This window comes from Alligator mississippiensis, chromosome 6 (genome assembly GCF_030867095.1).
Source record: "Alligator mississippiensis isolate rAllMis1 chromosome 6, rAllMis1, whole genome shotgun sequence".
Classification (NCBI taxonomy): domain Eukaryota; kingdom Metazoa; phylum Chordata; order Crocodylia; family Alligatoridae; genus Alligator; species Alligator mississippiensis.
In genome coordinates, this window is record NC_081829.1 from 907,654 (window position 1) to 925,167 (window position 17,514).

The window sequence follows — 17,514 nt, forward strand, 5'->3', positions numbered from 1 at the left end:
GTTAGATGAGCATCTAGCTGGGGTCATTTAGACCCAGCACTCTTTCCTGCCTATGCAGGGGGTCGGACTCGATGATCTATTGAGGTCCCTTCCGACCCTAACATCTATGAATCTATGAAGCACGGGCCAGGTCTTGGACTCGGGCTTGTTAAAGGCCCCTGGTTGCTGACCATGGAGCAGCAGTACTGAAGTCCGCATCCCGCAGCAGAGATGGTTTCCTGCACTCACTCGCTCTCAACTTTTTGGACTTGAGGCACCCTGGGAAGATGCCAGCTCTTCCTTTTCACTCTTTTTGGCCTGCAGAAAAATAAGAGAGCTGTTTTTTTTCTGGTGCAAAGATGTCAGAAAGCACAGCTGTGGCTTTGCTTGAGCTCTCTGGGTTGCGTGGCCCCCCTGGACGGATCTCAAGGTACTTCACACTCACTGAGCATCACCGCGCCAGCTGGTCCCGTTACCTCACCTGCAGGTTTCCCATCTGTCTGCTCTCTAGCCTGCTCCTGCCTTGCTCTTCCCAGCTGTTCTCTGAAGCCCAGGGGCCACCTCAACTCCCACCTCTCTCAACTCACTCGGACACCATCCACCGCCCCAGGTGGAAGGGCGTGGAAAGATTTCACCTATTAAAACATATGTTCAGTGGTGCTCCTCATCTCCGCCAAGGTACAAAGAGACAGGTTAGACGAGTATCTAGCTGGGGTCATCCAGACCCAGCACTCTTTCCTGCTTATGCAGGGGGTCGGACTCAATGATCTATTGAGGTCCCTTCCAACCCTAACATCTATGAATCTATGAATAGGTGTGAGCTTGTTTGTTCAGTACCTAGCACAGTAGAGCCCTAATCCAGACTAGGGTCTCTGCAGCGTGAATAATAACACCCTTGTATTTGCCTTGTTGTTGATACCATTCAATCATAACCATTTAAAACTAAATTATAGAATTTTAATTTAAAATTAGTTCTATACATGTCACTTGATACAAACAACATACATTGGGAGCATACTGTATGCCAGATAATGTGCCATTCATAGCAAGATGTACACACAACCATTCAAGGAGGATACAACTGGCGCGCATTTCCGCATACTGTAGCAAAACAAAAGCTTTTCTGTAGGCAAAATTTGATTTCAAATGGAAAAAACATTACAAAATATACATGCTTGTGCTGCTTAGGGTTAGAGTTGGCAACCAAACAGAACTACCTTAGAGATCATTTTAAAAAGTACGCGTTGTTAGTCCATTTGACATAAAACAAAGAGGTGATGTTTGAAGCAATGCTTTAAATCGCCAATGGCAAATGCTTGAAATGGAGCATCAGACTGTATTGGCAGTTACCGAGTTGGCACGTGCCCTGACAGGGACAAGTCTAGCTCATACAAAAACAAGAGCAGGGAGATGGAAAGAATTACCGCAGCAGGACAATGCGAAGGCCCAGTCTTGCAAACACCTAAGCACACCAGCTGCATAACACTATGCAAAGTGAGGACTGTAGGTATGTGCTCAAGTATACGTAGAATGACAGCTTACGTGTTCGGGACCCAACATCGGGAGCCCGTGAGATTTTATACTGAAAAATAAGGCAAGAAAAGCACTTGATTCTATTTGGGACGTTGCATTACAGCTAAAAATAGGGCTTTGGTTTTTATCACCACTCTCAACATTGGTGTACTGCAGGCCCTGAACTCCACCAGAACCAGCCACTTCGATCTAGTCTTAAATATCCCAGTGCAGGACAGCAATACCAGAATGGTAGTTTTGTGCTATTGTACACAGTGGTCGTCAAGTCAGAAAAGGATTGTTCACAAAATAACATGGTACATCGTCTAGTGAAATTCCTAAATCTAGTACTGTACACTTACATTGTTTCCAGCCCCAGGACTGGACACTGATTCAGCATGAAGCCAGTCAATACAGGGTCACAGTTGAGCAACTTATTTAGGACGTGTACAACAAAAAAGGAAACAAAGTCAAAAGAAGTATGAAAAGTCCTTTTTGGATTAGACAGCAGTCTCCTTCCCCTTTATAACACAGCCATGAATCTGTAAGCTCTGTGCCACTTTTGGGAATGAGTAATGTATTCAAACAGGTTACGTTCATTAACAAGACAGCAGTGCTGAGCTACATTAAGTTTTACGCGTTCTGGTTTTTTCCTAATGAGACAGAAATCTTCAGCCAATCTTTAAAAATTTAAGATCAATTTAAATATGCTGATGATACCTGCTGGAGGAAAAGGTTTAGAGGAAACGGCTCATTTTTCACGGTGCCATGGGTCAGCCATTTCGACCGTCCTCGGTGGGCATGCCTACATTCCAGAACACATCAAGCAGCACAACCAGAAATCAGACATGGGATGTGCGGTTCGCTGGGTGTAGCCACCACACTAGGGCAGAAGCCACATATTGGTCTCCCCCTCTCCGCTTTGCTGCATTTTCACATGTGTCCAGGTAGGTTCCGACATGACAAAGCTGATGTCTTTGGTGACCATAGTACCCAGAAGGCAAACACATGACAAAAGAACCAACAGGCAATACAGTGCTCACAGGATACAGACACCAGAACCTGGCAATTTTGGGGGTTGCCAAAGGGCAAGAGTGAGAGGTCCTACCCAGCCTTATGAGAAGTGTGCCCGGTGCTGGTCTGGGCTAGGGTAATGAGGTACAAACACCCCTTTTTCCAAGTGTACACACACACACACACACACACACACACACACACACACACACAGAGGATATGGCGCTGCAAGACGTGAAGTCACAGGAATGCCATTTGTCAAGACAGATCTCATCTCATCACCCTGGTAGTTCAGTTTCCATGAAGAGACAGTACTACAGCAACAACACATTCTTTTGATTAGCAAGGGACGCAAGTGTTCCTGCTCAACCACACATCTCTCTCCCGCTCTTCCTTGCTAATGTAACAGTGACAGACAATGTATATGCTTTATATTAGCTTTTCCCCTCTCCATCTTTGTATTCAAAGGATTTCCTTTAAAATATATATTATATCGATTTAAGGGAATATAAAGAAAAACCAGCATGGACACTAGAAAAATGTTACAGCTAAAAGCAGGTAGGGCAAAATTTACAAAAGTTCTTTATTTAAAAACCCCAGAGCGTATAAAGGTGATCCCACTATTCAAAACACATTCTTATACCTACCGTTTGAAAACCTGCATCACAACCCATATTTACACCATAAACCTTAGTTTTATGTGCATAATACACAACATAAGTATATACATAAACATATATGAAGACCATATGCACCCACAGAACACAGCTACAACTGAGGAAAGTTAGTAACTGAAGTTGTATTTCCTATATCACAAAGTAAAACTCAGGAGAAAAATGTTTGAATATAAGCAAATCTAAATGTTTCCAAGAAACGGACTTTTTTCTAACAGGTTTCACAATGATAAAGTCTTGACTGTTTTCTGTTTCATACAGGAGCTCAAGAGTTATTTCAGACAAACAACGGTACAAAGTTTTCATAAAGAATTTTTAAAAATAGTGCAAACTATGGTTGAAACACTGTTGTCACCGCCTCAAGGAAACCATCGGTATTTAATGCAGCATCCCAGTGAAAGGACTCGTGGGGCAGTGGAGATGTCAAGACAACAAAGTGATCAGTTTCAAACCAGACAGCCTCTACCAGCCACAGTTTCAAGACACGGTAGCAACATGCTGCGGTAGACACCATGCCACAGTATCATAACCGAAACCCAAGGAAGCATTTCCTTGTTGTTTCAAGCTTCACTGCCTATTGCAAGTACTCTGGGGAAATGCCCGTTCCTGAAGAGTCCTTTCAAAGCAAACTGCCTACTCAAATGAGAAACAGAAAACTTTGCATCACACCTGGTCTTTTAACAAACAACCCAGTCAAGTCCTCTGCTACGAGATTAGTGTAAGCGTACGATTCAACAAATCGTATCAAGTAACTGGACAGGTGACAAAGCATACCACTTTTTTCTACCCAGGATTCCAGTCAAGTGGTGATTTCAAATGGGTTGCTGACAAACAAATTTGTAAGAATAGCCAAAAAAAATTGCTATTTTGTTCTGCGGTTTATCATTGTAGGACCTTATTTTACAATCTGTTAAATAACTTCAACTCCAAGGCTTTCACTTGCAGGTGCCCGCCTTCTTCGTTAGAGATAATCAGCTTAAAACAAAGGCGGATTTCCGGATAAGCTTAACAAGGTTCTTAATGACAGAATACAAGTCGGTCAGGAGTTCCCCAAAACAAACTAAAACAAGAACTGATGAGCAACAAAGGAAAGACTTTAAGGCAATAAGCAGCATCAGTGCTATGATGCTCCAACATTCGTTACCAGTTTCAAGTTCTACTGCAAAAAAAGACTTTTGGAATCTCTTCCAGATCCGTTAACTGTTGTCAGACTTCTCCTCTTCCTCCACTTCCTCCTCCTTCGCGTCTGCCTCGGATTTATCTGAAGATTCGTGGAGAAGAACGTATTCCCTGCTGCTGAACCCAAACTTCAGCACGTCCTTCTCCTTCAGTTCGTAGTAACGCTGAGGTTCAATCCGTTGGTTATTTAAGAAAGTACCATTGCCGGAGCCAAGATCTATGATATAAGGCCTTACTCTGCGGCCAACTGTACCATCAGCCCGCGTATACTCCACAAGCCTGGCAAAAACAAAAAAGACACCTCTTTACCTACAATCCTGAAATGCATCCTGCCCTCTTCATGCACTCATTTGGCCAACTGTTGCTAAAAAGCTCCCTGACCCCAGTGCTACTCCTTGCCTGGGCGGGGGGCTCCAGGCCAATCTTGGAAGTGCCATCTGGAAGCATGCTTTGCCCACTTGCACCAACCCTCAAAATGCAGCATCGTCACCATCTTAGAAGAGCTCTGAGTGCCAACCAATGAGCGTGCCCCAGACCAGTACTGGGGCACAGGCTGTGGGCTCCTCTAACATGGCAACATTGGATCACTTCCAAGATGTGGCTAATCCAGAGGCAGCACGAGTAGGTGAGGCATGTTTCTTGTATCATGATTTCCCCAAACACAGCACGGAAGCAGTGTAGACACGCTCCAGCTACTGCACCAGCTCACCTGCACGCCCGATTTACAACCTGCCTTACTTAAAGGTTGCTTATGGTTAGATGCGAGGAAAGACATGACTGCTGCTTAAAATGGCACACACTATTTGGTACTAGCATTCAGCTATTGCTGATATAGGAGGCATCATTTACAGCTTTGCTTGGATGAAAAGGATCTTGAACACAACTGCTTTCACTTTTAGCCCCCAGCATAAACCTTCCCCCCAGACGGGTGCAGTGAATACATACCGATACTGAAACACAGCATGCTGCTTGGAGCAAGATGGATGGTCGATGGGGATATCGGCAATTCTTCGGTGCCGGCCCAGGAGGTAAGCGCTCTGCCTGTGAATGTACATGACTGGGAGCACCTCGTCATTCTTAAAGGGGTAGAGACGCCATCGTTTCTTTGGAATCCGAGCTTCTGGGGGCTCGCTGTATTTAATCACGACGCCGCGGAAAGTGTTTGAATCCTCTAGAAGTGCGCCAGACAGTTCAAAGCTTGGTTTCTCTTTGTTTGCTGGCTCTTTGTCTTTAGTTTTACTGTCTGATCTGCCAAGTTCAGGGTTGCCAAGTTCAGGGTTGCTCGCTTCGTTCTTTTGTCGATTTTCACGTCTTCTCTCATCGTTAAATTCCCTCTCTGCTTGCTGCTCACGGAGGTTCTGGGAATCCCTCTCTCTCTCGTGACCTCGACCTCCAGGCCTTTCACTGGAATTTTTCCTTCTGTCCGAATGGTCTCTGTGTCTGTCTCGCTCTCGTCTGTGTTCCTGTTCGGGCTGGTCTCTGTGCTTTCGTTCGTCGTGTCCTCTGCGGGAATGATCATCTCGCTCCTGGAACAAAAAGACATTAGAGTGACCTATTCAGAATTAAGGGAGAAAGAAAAGGCAGGGAATGTTGTTTAGTCTTTAGAAAAACAAATCACAATTTAATATGAGAAAACATACAGACTCAACACACGCTGTATACAGACTTTTGCTGAATTAAGTTTTGATAACATGACTGACTGAATGATCACTGAATAAATAATTGTGAACTCAAGTTTCAGAAATGAAACACAGGCAGAATTGGTTTTAAATGATTTTACTCTAAAATCAGAAGTTCCTTAATTCTTAGCTGTTCTGTCTTAGTGTAACTCAAAAATGATTCAGGTGCCATCATGTTAGGTGCTGCGTACGCAGAGGGCAAAAAGTATCGTTGGCCAGCACAGTTTGAAGTCTCACAATAAAGTACTAGATAACAAACAGCTCTGTCACTTCCACACATGGTAAAACACTAATTCAGCCAAATTTAACAAGTGTTACTCTACTGCTGATATGTACTAACACAACACTTAGAAACACTCTCAAATTTCCTTATTCCTTTTCCTTTCCACACTACAGACACTTGCAGAAATGACGACTCCTTCGGAGATCTTCTGGCTCATCGTCTTACTCCCCACCCAAAACTCAGTAGCACAAATTTTCCTACTATCCTAATACACCAACAACTTTGAGAGAATCTGTTCGTGAATCACCTCATTTCCCAATGCACCAAATCTTGGGTCCCACACAAATGCCACTGTTCTGCAATTCCAGTTTTAAATGATTAGTGATTTAATCAACAGGACAGGAGAGGGAAGGATCTCCTTTAGAAGAGCAAGCACATGCCTGTTTGGAAGCATCCTACTACTTTCTATTGCTGCCGAGAGGCCCCAATTCAACACGCTACACGCTGCGCTGTGCTGTACACCCCTCCCCCAGTGTCAACACTATTCTGGGGAACTGGACCAGCTTAAAGGGCGAGGCTGCATGAGTGACAGAGGCCAGATTAACAGGTAATCCCTGCAAGCGCTCAAACATTCGAGGCAGAGTTTGTGATGGAGCTGGCTGTACTTTTGCCCATTGCTGCAAGATAACTACACTCTAAACTTACGAACGATCAAACTATCACCTGACCCCCAGGTGTCTTTCCTGCCTGGTGCAGGGGACTGGACCCGATGGTCTGCCGAGGTCCCTCCGACTTTACAATCTATGAAAAAAACCGTGGTTATCAAGTAAGAAACTAGTCGCCCCACCTTCTTCAGATCCTGCTGCTACAAATTAACCCGCACACCTGCTCTGTATGGCTGCACAGGACCCCTGGGGTTTCAACAGGTTATAGCCAAAGTAACAAGCAGGATCAGGACCTCCCCGTTAAATATATTACCTGCTTTACTTTGACCACAACATGATGAGGGCTTCTGCTTCTTCGATTGCGAGGAGACTTGCTTCTTCGACTGGAGGATTTATTTTTTCTTTTGCCCGGTGATCTTAACAAAGCAGAACAAAACACGACACAACTGAGCTGTCTGGCCCACGTCACGCAGAGACAAAGTACGTTTGTGCAGCGGTTAAGCAGCGATTGAAGCTTGACCTAGTAAAATGGACGTTAACAAGCTGGAGGCTTCAGAGCAGAGGAGAGAGGCAGGTGGACGAGGCAAGCGCAGGACCACGAAGCTGCCGAGGCGGCCGCGAAAAAGGCGACCGTAAACGTCTCTCTCAAACGAGGCACTTTCAGTCGAAACGGAGATTTCACGCGACCACAAAGCCTCACCTGCCAGGCGGGGTCAAGCACTCCCGAAAAGCGCATCCGCACCGGGGCGCGGATGGGGACGGACTCGGGCAAACCCTGGGGGCTGGAAAGCTGCGGCACGTGTCGCCTGGCACGGCCACGGCCACGGCCACGAGGGGACGCGACGACGGCCTGCAATCCGCCGCGAGTGTCAACCTCAGAGGGAGGAAAAGCTGCCAACGCCAAGGAGCGACCTGGGCACCAGAGCGAACGGAGCGGGTACAGCTCGCCTGGGAGCCGGGACAGGGTTTGTAGCCGCCGGGAGATGCCGGCCCCCTCCCAGCGCTCCACTGACACCCCTCCCCGCCGACACCCCTCTCCACAATTAAACATTTTAAAGCACGACCGAGACCAGCGGCTCCTCGTCCGCGGCGCGGAGACCCCCGCCAGCCGTCACCGCCGACAGGTTTATTGTAACGCCTTGACGTGAGAGAGGCGCGCGGGGGGTGCTCGAGATGGGATCGTTTTAAACCGGTCGGAGTCGGGGAGACGTGGATCGGCACGGTGCCGCGCTGCTGATCGCTACGCGACGGGCGGACAGACGGCCGGCCGGCCGAGGAAGGAGGGCAGGGCTGTGTCCGGTCGGGAAAACACGGACGAGGCGACAGGAAGTGAAACACGTCCCGCGGCCCCGGTGTCCCGTCCCCCCAACCCCCCCGGCGTGGACCTGCTCTCGCGAAACACGCGGGAAACGCCTTTGCGGCCTCCGTAGCCACAGCTGCCTCTCCGGGGGGGGGGAGGGGTACCTGCTGGCCCTGTCGCGGCTGCGGGCGGCCTGGTGCGGGCCGCGCCCCTCGTCGGCCGGCGGGGACTGGCTGCCGCGGGCCGAGCGGGCGCGCCGGGGGCTCCGCGGCTCCTCCCGCCGCCGCTTCTTGCGGCCCCGCTCCAGCTCCGCCGCCTCCATGGCTGCGGCCGGGCCGGGCCTAGGCACCGCGCCGCATCCGGATGCTGCCTTCACACTTCCGCTTCCGGAGGTGAACGGCAGCAATGGCCCACTTCCGCTTCCAGGGATCCCCGCCGACCCGGAAGTGCTCCCGCTTGACCTACCCCTGCACGGCGCTTCCGGGGAGCCAGGCCCCGCCCCGCGGCCCTGCCTCAGGGCCCGCCCTCGCGCCGCCGGGGAGGGCAGAGGAGGGGAGGGCGCGTTCCCCCCCCCCCCCCCCGAGAACAGCGCCAGGTGTAGCACGTGCGGACAGGGCCGCATTGCGCATGCGCCCTCTCCTCCCTCTCAGCGTGCTGACGTCACGGCGCCGAGGCGTTGCGACGCGTCCCGGCTGGCGGGTGGGCGGGTTGCCATGGTGACCGTACACAGCGCCGGGGCCTGGGGCCGCCGCCATGATCCCCCCGCCCGACTCGCTCGTGCGCTACGAGACCCCCGCGCTCGTCACCCGCAACGCCGACAAGCGCTCCCCCAAGGTGGGCGTGCATGGGGGTGGGGGGAGCACAGGGGAGGGCTGGGGGGCAGAGGGAGGTCGGCGGGTCCAGGGGGTGAGTATGGGGGGGCAGGGGGGTGAGCACGAGGGGGAGGGGCGGTCTGGGTGTGCAGGGATTGAGCGTGGGGGGGGGGGGGTTGGGGGAGGTCGGGGGGGCCAGGCCCAGCCGGGGGCACGGTCGCAGCTCACGTCCCGTCCCGTGCGGCGGGGTCGGCAGGCGCGGGCGCTGAAGACGCTGTCGCAGCCGGCGGCGGTGCCAGGCCCGGTGCCGCCCCCGCCCAAGGCGCGGTCTCCGTGCGCGGCGGCGGAGCAGGCGAAGCAGCAGACGGAGGAGGTGCTGAACGCGATCCTGCCCCCGCGGTGAGGACGGCCCCGGGGGGAGGGGCGGGGGGGTCGCCGCCCCGCGCCCCGGCGCGTGACCCGGCTCGCGGCCAGTCGTTCCTGCGGCCCGGCCCGCGTCGGCCGCACGAAGCGTTTCTCGCCCGATCGCTCCTGTGATCTTTGCATCCGCGGCCCTTCTCCGGCCACTGCCCCGGGCAGCACACATCCCCGGGCGGACGCCACGGCCGTCTGAACAACCCCGAGGCGCTCGTGAAACGAGCACTTCCCATTTGCTCGGAGATCTGCTTGGTTAAATCCCCTGCAGAGGCAGGTCCCGAGCGGTCGCTGGTCGCGGCCAGCGCTCTTACAGCGACGGGGCTGTAAAGGCGGCGATGAATGTCTAATAATGAAATCCGTGCTGGTTTTGTGGTGCAGAGAATGGGTGGAAGACAATCAGCTCTGGATCCAGCAAGTGTCGTGTACACCCAGCACACGGATGGACGTGCTGCATCTGCAGGAAGAGCTGGACCTCAAGCTGCAGCAAAGACAGGCTCGAGAAACCGGGATCTGCCCCGTCCGCAGGGAGCTGTACTCGCAGTGCTTCGGTCAGTGAGCTCTCCCGATCCCTAGCAGCACGAGCCAAAGGCACATGGGACTGAGAGCAAAACACTGGAAGTGGCCGAGTAGACGAGCTCGGGGGAATGGCAAATGGAGATCTCCCAGTAATACTGTGGGCTGTGGTCCAGCCTCGGCCAGTTGGGAACAGAGGTTATTACCATCTACTGCGTGTAGGGGCACCTGTGGGTCTCGGGTCGGTCCCAGGCGCGCAGGTGTACTGCTAGAACAAGCAAGCTCTACAAGGACGTTACTGTGGCAGCAGGGCATCGGCAGGGTTTGTTTCAGATTCGCTTGGTAGCGAAAGACTTATTCAGACCCATCGCTCTGATGCTGCAGTAACTCACAGATGAATCCAGGCAGTTTGCTAAACGTTTCAGTGACACCGTGCTAGTCCTCTGCCTGCCACAGCCCAGCACGGGACACTGTGGGAAGGCACCAGCCATAGGGGTAGGGAGAGTGCCGATTGTTACCGATGATCTGTTCATTTTTTACCAGTAAGAAGCTTCAGGCCTAATCGCTGACCTCAGAAGCCTCCGTGTCGTTATAGTTCTTGTGGGAACTTTGGCAGGGGGCTGCTTCAGGCCCTTGTTTTTCCTGATGCCCACATCCGTTTCCCCCTCTCATCTTCACTTCCGCCCTTTTTTGCTTAAAGACGAACTTATCCGTGAAGTTACCATTAACTGCATAGAGCGGGGAATGTTGCTGCATCGGGTCCGAGATGAAATCCGAATGACCATTGCTGCCTACCAGACCCTGTACGAGAGCAGCGTTGCCTTTGGCATGAGAAAGGCGTTACAGGCTGAGCAAGGCAAAGCAGATATGGAGAAAAAGGTAATTGGGGCTGCTCGCTCCCGCGTGCTCCTTTCTGCACGGGGAGAAATGAGCTAACCTTTGTACCCGGTCTTTCAGGCTCGGTAGATCACATTCTGCCGTAGGTGTTAGAGCAGTCTGACAGGTGTTTTAAAACGGGCTCCCAAGGGAGGTGGTGCTCTCCCCTACCCTGGGGGTCTTCAAGAGGAGGTTAGACGAGTATCTAGCTGGGGTCATCTAGACCCAGCACTCTTTCCTGCCTATGCAGGGGGTCGGACTCGATGATCTGTTGAGGTCCCTTCTGACCCTAACATCTATGAATCTATGAATCCCCATTTCTTACATTTGAGTCACTTTCCCATTTCACAGATAAACGTGTTATTTCAATTTTCCACTCAATTCAGTTTTTTCTGGTTCCACTGGATGGCAGTAAAGCTCATCCAAACAAACCTTTTTCTCCCCCCCCCCGGCCTATTTATAATATAATATTTATATTGCCGCATAGAGTGTTAAACACACAGCTGTGTCTTAATTGTACTCCCAAAGTGTAACAATGAATGCAAGCAAGATCTGTGTTCATTTCAAAGATTGCAGAGTTGGAAGAGGAGAAGAGAGAGCTGGAAAGACAAGTGAATGAGCAAAAAGCTAAATGTGAAGCTGTTGAAAAACGTGAAATTGAAAGGCGGCAGGTAGAGGAGAAGAAGCATGGTGAGGAGGTCCAGTTCTTGAAACGAACCAATCAGCAGCTGAAGGTCAGTAAAGAGACCCCCACTCCCACCTGCAAGTGGTGGTGGGAAGATAGGGAGACACGGAAATATTGTTTGCGTCTTTGTTTCACTTTCTTATAAATAAAAAAAGCCCAAGTTCCAATTTAACTGACACTAACATTGTGCTTTCGCTGAACCCTCAAACCTCCCCGCGCTTCTGTAGGAGGAAGACGATCGCAATAGTAGCTCGAGTGAGCCCAGCCTTCTGGTGATCAGTTGGCTGAGTGGGGAACACATTAGGCCCAGCTGGGGCTGAGATGCAGAGACAGTTTAGGCTTACAGATCTTTAGGTGATCTTAGAGTTTGCACTTGAACACTGATAGTTCCTCAAGGACCAAGTTCCTGCATGCACCTGACTTGAGAGTTACCTTAGGTGGCTGTGAGCAGAAAATACCAAGTTGCTGAGAATGCACTGCTCCCTCAAAGCCGTTTAAAAACAGAACAGGATGTCCCACGAAGTCAAACCAGGACCACAGGGTGACTTTCTTTGCTATTGGTCTGACACCTTGACAGTTCTCTTTGCACCAAGAGACACGGTAAAGAGAACAGTTGCCAGAAGGATGAAACCCCTGTCTTTTGGCACAATAGAGCCTTTTCTTCCATCCTTATCCAAGACCTCACCCAAGTAACAGCAGGCAGCGGGAACTGGGTGCTAGGCATCACTGGCAAGAGAGGCCTTGCTGTATGTTTGCGGGTCAGGAGGATTCTTGTTGCAAAGAACCTTAGAAAAGACGCTGTAATAGGGAACAAATCGTAAAGTGACATTCCTTTAGTCCTTTGGTTTCCAGATAAGGAAGGGTAGCAGGAGCAAACCCTTCTGCCTGGTGCACACTAGAACCGTGCTGAGCTTTCAGATAGGTGCTTGTGCCGCACATCTCAATTCAGCTTGTGCTTCCTTCCACTAGCAGCCCAGGAAGGAGAGCAGCTCAGGTCTGAACGTATCCCACGAGTGAGTCACCACATACTTGTCTTTCCAACCCTGTCTTTCAACAGCAACAGAACCAAAATCCACGTGGGAAGCATCACTGCATTGTCTTGGGGCTTCCAGGCACTATGGATCATAAGCAGCACGGAGGCTGGAGCGGTGCAGGCTCATCACCTGGGTTCCTAGGGTAGCAAGTGTTTGCTTGGCTTGGTTCAGAACGTACTTCTTGTGTTGTCATCAGTAGCATCCTTCCTCTTCTCCAGTTAGCTGCTGGTGCACGCAGTCAGAGCAGGGCTGTAATGAAGACATTCTTCCTTTGGCTGTTGTGGATCATGGAAATCCCGTTCTTAGACAGAACAACTGTGTAACACAGCGCTCCTGTTTTGGCAATCAGGATGAAAGCAGGGCGTGTGTTAACTACTCCCAGGATAATGCACTTATTTGCATTTGAAAAATTAACTCATGCTTGTGGCAAAATGGTTTATTTAAAACAATGCAAACTCTTCCTGGACAGATCTAGATCTGTTTACTCAGCTCTCTGAGCTGCTTATCTTTGGCATTCCTTTGCCTTCTCCCGCCTACACCCTTAACTTGCTCAGACAATATCAGTTAACTTCAGACCATCCGGCACTGTCTGTGGATCCAAAGCACAGCAGGCATTTGGCCAAGGATATCTTGCCGCTAAATCCACGCAGCTCCCTTGAACTAGACTTACTTGGAAAGCTGTACGTGGACCACTTACTGGCGTTCATATCCTGCATGGCTCAGGGATGAGGGTAGTCTATGGGTCCTGTGCAGTTTTCAGCACACGTTCCCTATGCATTGGTAGCAAGTTCCTTCATCTAGTATAGTAACTTATCTCCATGGCTTTAAAAAAAAACCTCTGTTGTTCCCAGATACTTCTGTCCCAGAGTTGGAACTTGCATTCCAAACCCCACAGAGCCAAATGTCTAACTTAGCAAACTCAGAGCATTATTTCAACAGCTTTTATTTAATTTCCTTTTCAGTGCTTTACATTATAAAGCAAGCCTTTCATTGCATGAAACCAAGGCCAGCTCTTTTCTACTCATAACGCAACAAGCCTGCATGCCAGGAATGAAAACCTAATTTATAAAACATGGAGCAAGGAATGAAATAACTAGGAATAATAAAGAGCCCTTTGGCCTGCTTCCCTGGGAGTATTGCAACAATCCCCCAGCATCCTCACTGTGGAACTAAAGCAGACAATTGATTGCTTTTCAGCAGCATGGGGTTTATCTTTTAGATTTATTTTAATCAGAGTTTAGGGTAGAGACATATGTAACAATTGTTTCACTATCAAAGAATCCCATTGCAGCTGTTCGGTCTGCACGATTCCGTAACAGTCGAGTGTAGCAGAACTGCTCCAACTTTAACCTTGCTTCATTCAGGATCAAATTTAAGCCAATTGAGCTCATGTCACTACAGATACAAGTCAGATTGTAGAGCAGTGGTTATGCTCCTCAGCAGCAGCTCCCCCATCCATTTTCATGCAGCAAAAGTGTACACTTGTCCTTACCTTTAATGTCATTTTGCTTTGTAGGCCCAGCTTGAAGGCATCATTGCACCGAAGAAGTAAGTGCCATCGTGGTGCCCTTCAGAAAGCACTCACAGCTTGTTTTGCAAAACAAACAGCTCGTATTTGGTGACCAAGACTTGCCTCCTTCGGAACATGACCCTGGCTTTCATGCTGAAGGGTAACTGGAAACATTTTTGCTCATTGTCTTATAAGTTAAAGATTCAACTGTTTTTCTAATTACTGTGACCTCATTCAGCAGTGCCTGAGCATGCAGGTCTTGGAATGGGGAGCTGTCTGGGAATGGTCTCTGCAATTCTGTAGCTTGATCTTAAAACAATGTTTACTAATAAAGTTTTTTACCTTTGTCACTGCCTCTTCCAAGCTCTTATCCAGTATGTTTATGGAGCATACAGACAGCCCAGGATTCCTAGCAAGCGGGGCACCATTCATATACTCATGTTCATAGAGCTAAGTATTGCTGGGGGCGGTGGCAGATCCAGACTCAGGCCCCTGCCATTAACTCAGCACCCTGCAGCAACGCGCACAGAATGGTAGAGGGGCCGTCTTGCCTTCCATTGTCCTCTGAGCTGAGTGTGTATTTTGGGGTGGGGATGGGGGACGGGAGCTCTTTCAAACATGCTCCAGGGTTGCTGTCCCATGGAATAAGCTCACTGCTTCTCCACACACCGGTTCGTTTCCTTGCAAGCAGCGTGCCACCCCTGACACCCGGTTTTGGCACTGCTGTCCTTACTGAACCTTCTGACAAAGGTGCTTGTTGCCTCAGCGCCTCCTTGCTTGCTACTTGCAGTTGCTGCAAACGTCGACACCCAGCAAGGAGCTCTGCACGCTGAACACCACTAGCACACGTGCTGGCATGTGATCAGCTACAGCAGCAGCTGCCCTGCTTGTCACGAGATCAGAAACTCCTCAGTTCAGGGAAAGGTGTTTGTACAGGCCCCCACAGAGCCGAGTCTGCATCTGGGTACCGCTGCCATAAAAACAATGGAAAGAACATGCTCGGACAGCCACTGCCCCGAGACTCCAGCAGCCGAGCCTTTAAAATCTGACTTAAGGACCGAAGGTAAATCCTCAGAGCTTCCAGTAATACCTAACCTTAAACATTGTAGATGACGACAGCTACCAGGAACGCGCAATGCCTACCGTCTTCACTGCAAGTTCTACCTGAATTGTGTTTGGGTCGGGCCTCTCCTTCTTCCTGCTGGCTAAACAAACTGTTCTAAACCTCGAGTTTGACAACTGGCCTCGGATCATACTTACAGGGAGGAATCAGATGCTAGAACTAATCTCAGTGAAAAGTTAAAGAAAACTGGGAAGACGTTTCTCATGAAGTTGGGCTGGGTTTTCTTCCTCTAAAACCAGAAAAGGAAGTCACAAAATTAAGCCTCAAAAGGAAAAAAGCAAATGATACAGGACCCAAATCCAGTGATTGGCGCTTTCCAGGGTGTGTTGAAAGAGTTCAATGTTAAAACTCAATTTGGACTCGACTCTCTTGGTGCCCATCCAACTATGTGTCGTCTCAAGTGGAGCAACTCAAACTTCTGCTTGAAGTGCTTGTATAACTCACCAGCTACATACAGCCAGATGCTGGAAGGCGACTGATTTTAGTCATATGAATTTGATGGGGGGGAAGAAAAAAAAACTTTCAGAATTTGCCAGATGACTTTTTAAGCAAATCTTGTGACACAGTCTGCTGAACACCAAGTTTCCGGTTACATTTTGGTAATAAAGAATGTCCTCTGCCCAGCAAGTGAAGAATGAAAATTACCACAGGGTAAGAAAGCTAGTCATCCATACCTAGGATTTCACAGCACAGTGATATTTTCATCTCAGCTGAAGCCTGAATTTTTACTTTCATCTCTATTTCTAATGGCAAAAGCAGAGGTAATTTCCTCAGGGACTGTTGAGATTGTGAGAGTTTTCTAAAGTAGTGAAAAGTCTGCGCAGCCTTCACTTCAAACAGAAGGGTGGAATAGCTTAGGGAAGTGGTTCTCAATCTTTTGTGACTCAAGACACCGCGTGGAAAATGCCAGCTCCTTGCTTTCACTCTGAGTGCAGAAAAATGCTGGAGGAATTATTTTGCTGCAAAGAACTCAGCTAGTCCACAACAGGTCAGACAAATGGTTTAAGCATCTTGGATTCTTGCTTGAAATCTTAGGGTTTAGCTTGTGAATGACATTTGCACACCTCACGATGGTAACTTTGTGTTACACCCCTGAAAGGATCTCGCAGCACCCTGGTTGAGAATCACTGGCTGAGGGACACACACCTGCATTGCTTTTGGGAGAGCGAACCTAGCATTACAGTCCCACTGACTAAAGGTCCCATGTGCTGATAACAAAGTTCTTTGCTCTCCTGCAACATCCTGAGGTCCCTTCCAGCCCTTTCTCCCGGAGTCCAAGACAGTAAGCCTCAATCCTTAGTCATTTCCTATCCAAATTTTATCAACCTGTTTTTAAAATGCCTTGCCATCAAGAGAGTGGTGTGTGTGCAGTCACTTGCCTTCTCCCGAGGTCCTCAACATAGTTCTGTACTAAAGTAGTGGGGCTGGAGTGCTGTTGTAGCCGTGATGGTACCAGAAACATGCAAGAGGCATACATTTTTTGGGGGGGGGATGTCTTTTACTGGACCAACTGCATAGCGCTAGACCAAGCGTACTGTATTAAAGTTCTTTTCACTCTGAAAGGAAGTGGCATCGTCCCGCAGCAATTGGGAAGTGTTTTTGGATACTGAAAACCCAAACCGCCACTGGACAAGGGACACCAAGTACGTCTCAGTCACTTTCCACGTTCTCTGAAGGGCCAGCCTTCAGCCTGATCATCCAGTCTGTTCTGTGCTATCAATGGTTTCCTAGTGAATAGTGGCACAAGTCCAACTTGGAGATGGAAAGCTCCTTAGGGGACTAACAAGTCGTTACTGACCTTATAAAACAGTACTTCCTGATCGCTTGCCTCAGTTTTTCCTTGCTCAGTTCATCTCTAAGCCCTAATGCTTCCCAGGCTCCCATCTTTGGCAGAAATGCTCTGGAGTTCAAAGCTCCTGCCACACTGGCGGTGCTGAGCCTGGTTCACTAACGTTTCCAGCAAGTCGCAGACAACACGTGCACTGCAGAGGGACTTGAGGAGGTGTTTCGTCCCTTCAGGATCATCAGTGTCTCCATGTTCCCAGGCCTATTCATCGCAACAAAACCTAACAGCATACACAGGAACAAAATGCAGCTGGGGGCGTCTCAGCCCATCACTTGGGAAAGCTCCGGAGAGCAGGAGTCTCACCAAGGTTAATGTTCGTTTTGGGGCCAGCTTTCCAGAAGAGTCTCTTCTCAACCAGTCACATTTTTCACCTTGAAGACGTAAGAGCTTTGCAGGTTGCCTGCTTGCTCTTAGGTTGAAATCAACAGGGAAATTAAGACGAGATTACTTTGAGTTAACACCAGCGCCCACGC

At 49.5% G+C, this 17,514-nt stretch overlaps 2 protein-coding genes across 2 annotated transcripts; one reads left to right on the forward strand and one right to left on the reverse strand.

Moving 5' to 3' along the window:
* Positions 1-914: 914 nt before the first annotated feature.
* On the reverse strand, positions 915-8,673 carry SNIP1 (Smad nuclear interacting protein 1). Its single transcript, XM_006264885.4, has 4 exons — positions 8,390-8,673; positions 7,239-7,341; positions 5,304-5,884; positions 915-4,637 (listed from the first exon to the last, which is right to left on the reverse strand). The coding sequence occupies exons 1-4, from the start codon at positions 8,545-8,547 to the stop codon at positions 4,376-4,378; spliced, it is 1,104 nt and encodes a 367-aa protein (XP_006264947.2). The 5' UTR covers positions 8,548-8,673; the 3' UTR covers positions 915-4,375.
* Positions 8,674-8,898: 225 nt separating this feature from the next.
* On the forward strand, positions 8,899-14,419 carry DNALI1 (dynein axonemal light intermediate chain 1). The gene is made up of 6 exons (XM_019490230.2): positions 8,899-9,059; positions 9,294-9,436; positions 9,833-10,002; positions 10,668-10,846; positions 11,413-11,577; positions 14,079-14,419. The coding sequence occupies exons 1-6, from the start codon at positions 8,979-8,981 to the stop codon at positions 14,112-14,114; spliced, it is 774 nt and encodes a 257-aa protein (XP_019345775.2). The 5' UTR covers positions 8,899-8,978; the 3' UTR covers positions 14,115-14,419.
* Positions 14,420-17,514: the final 3,095 nt, after the last annotated feature.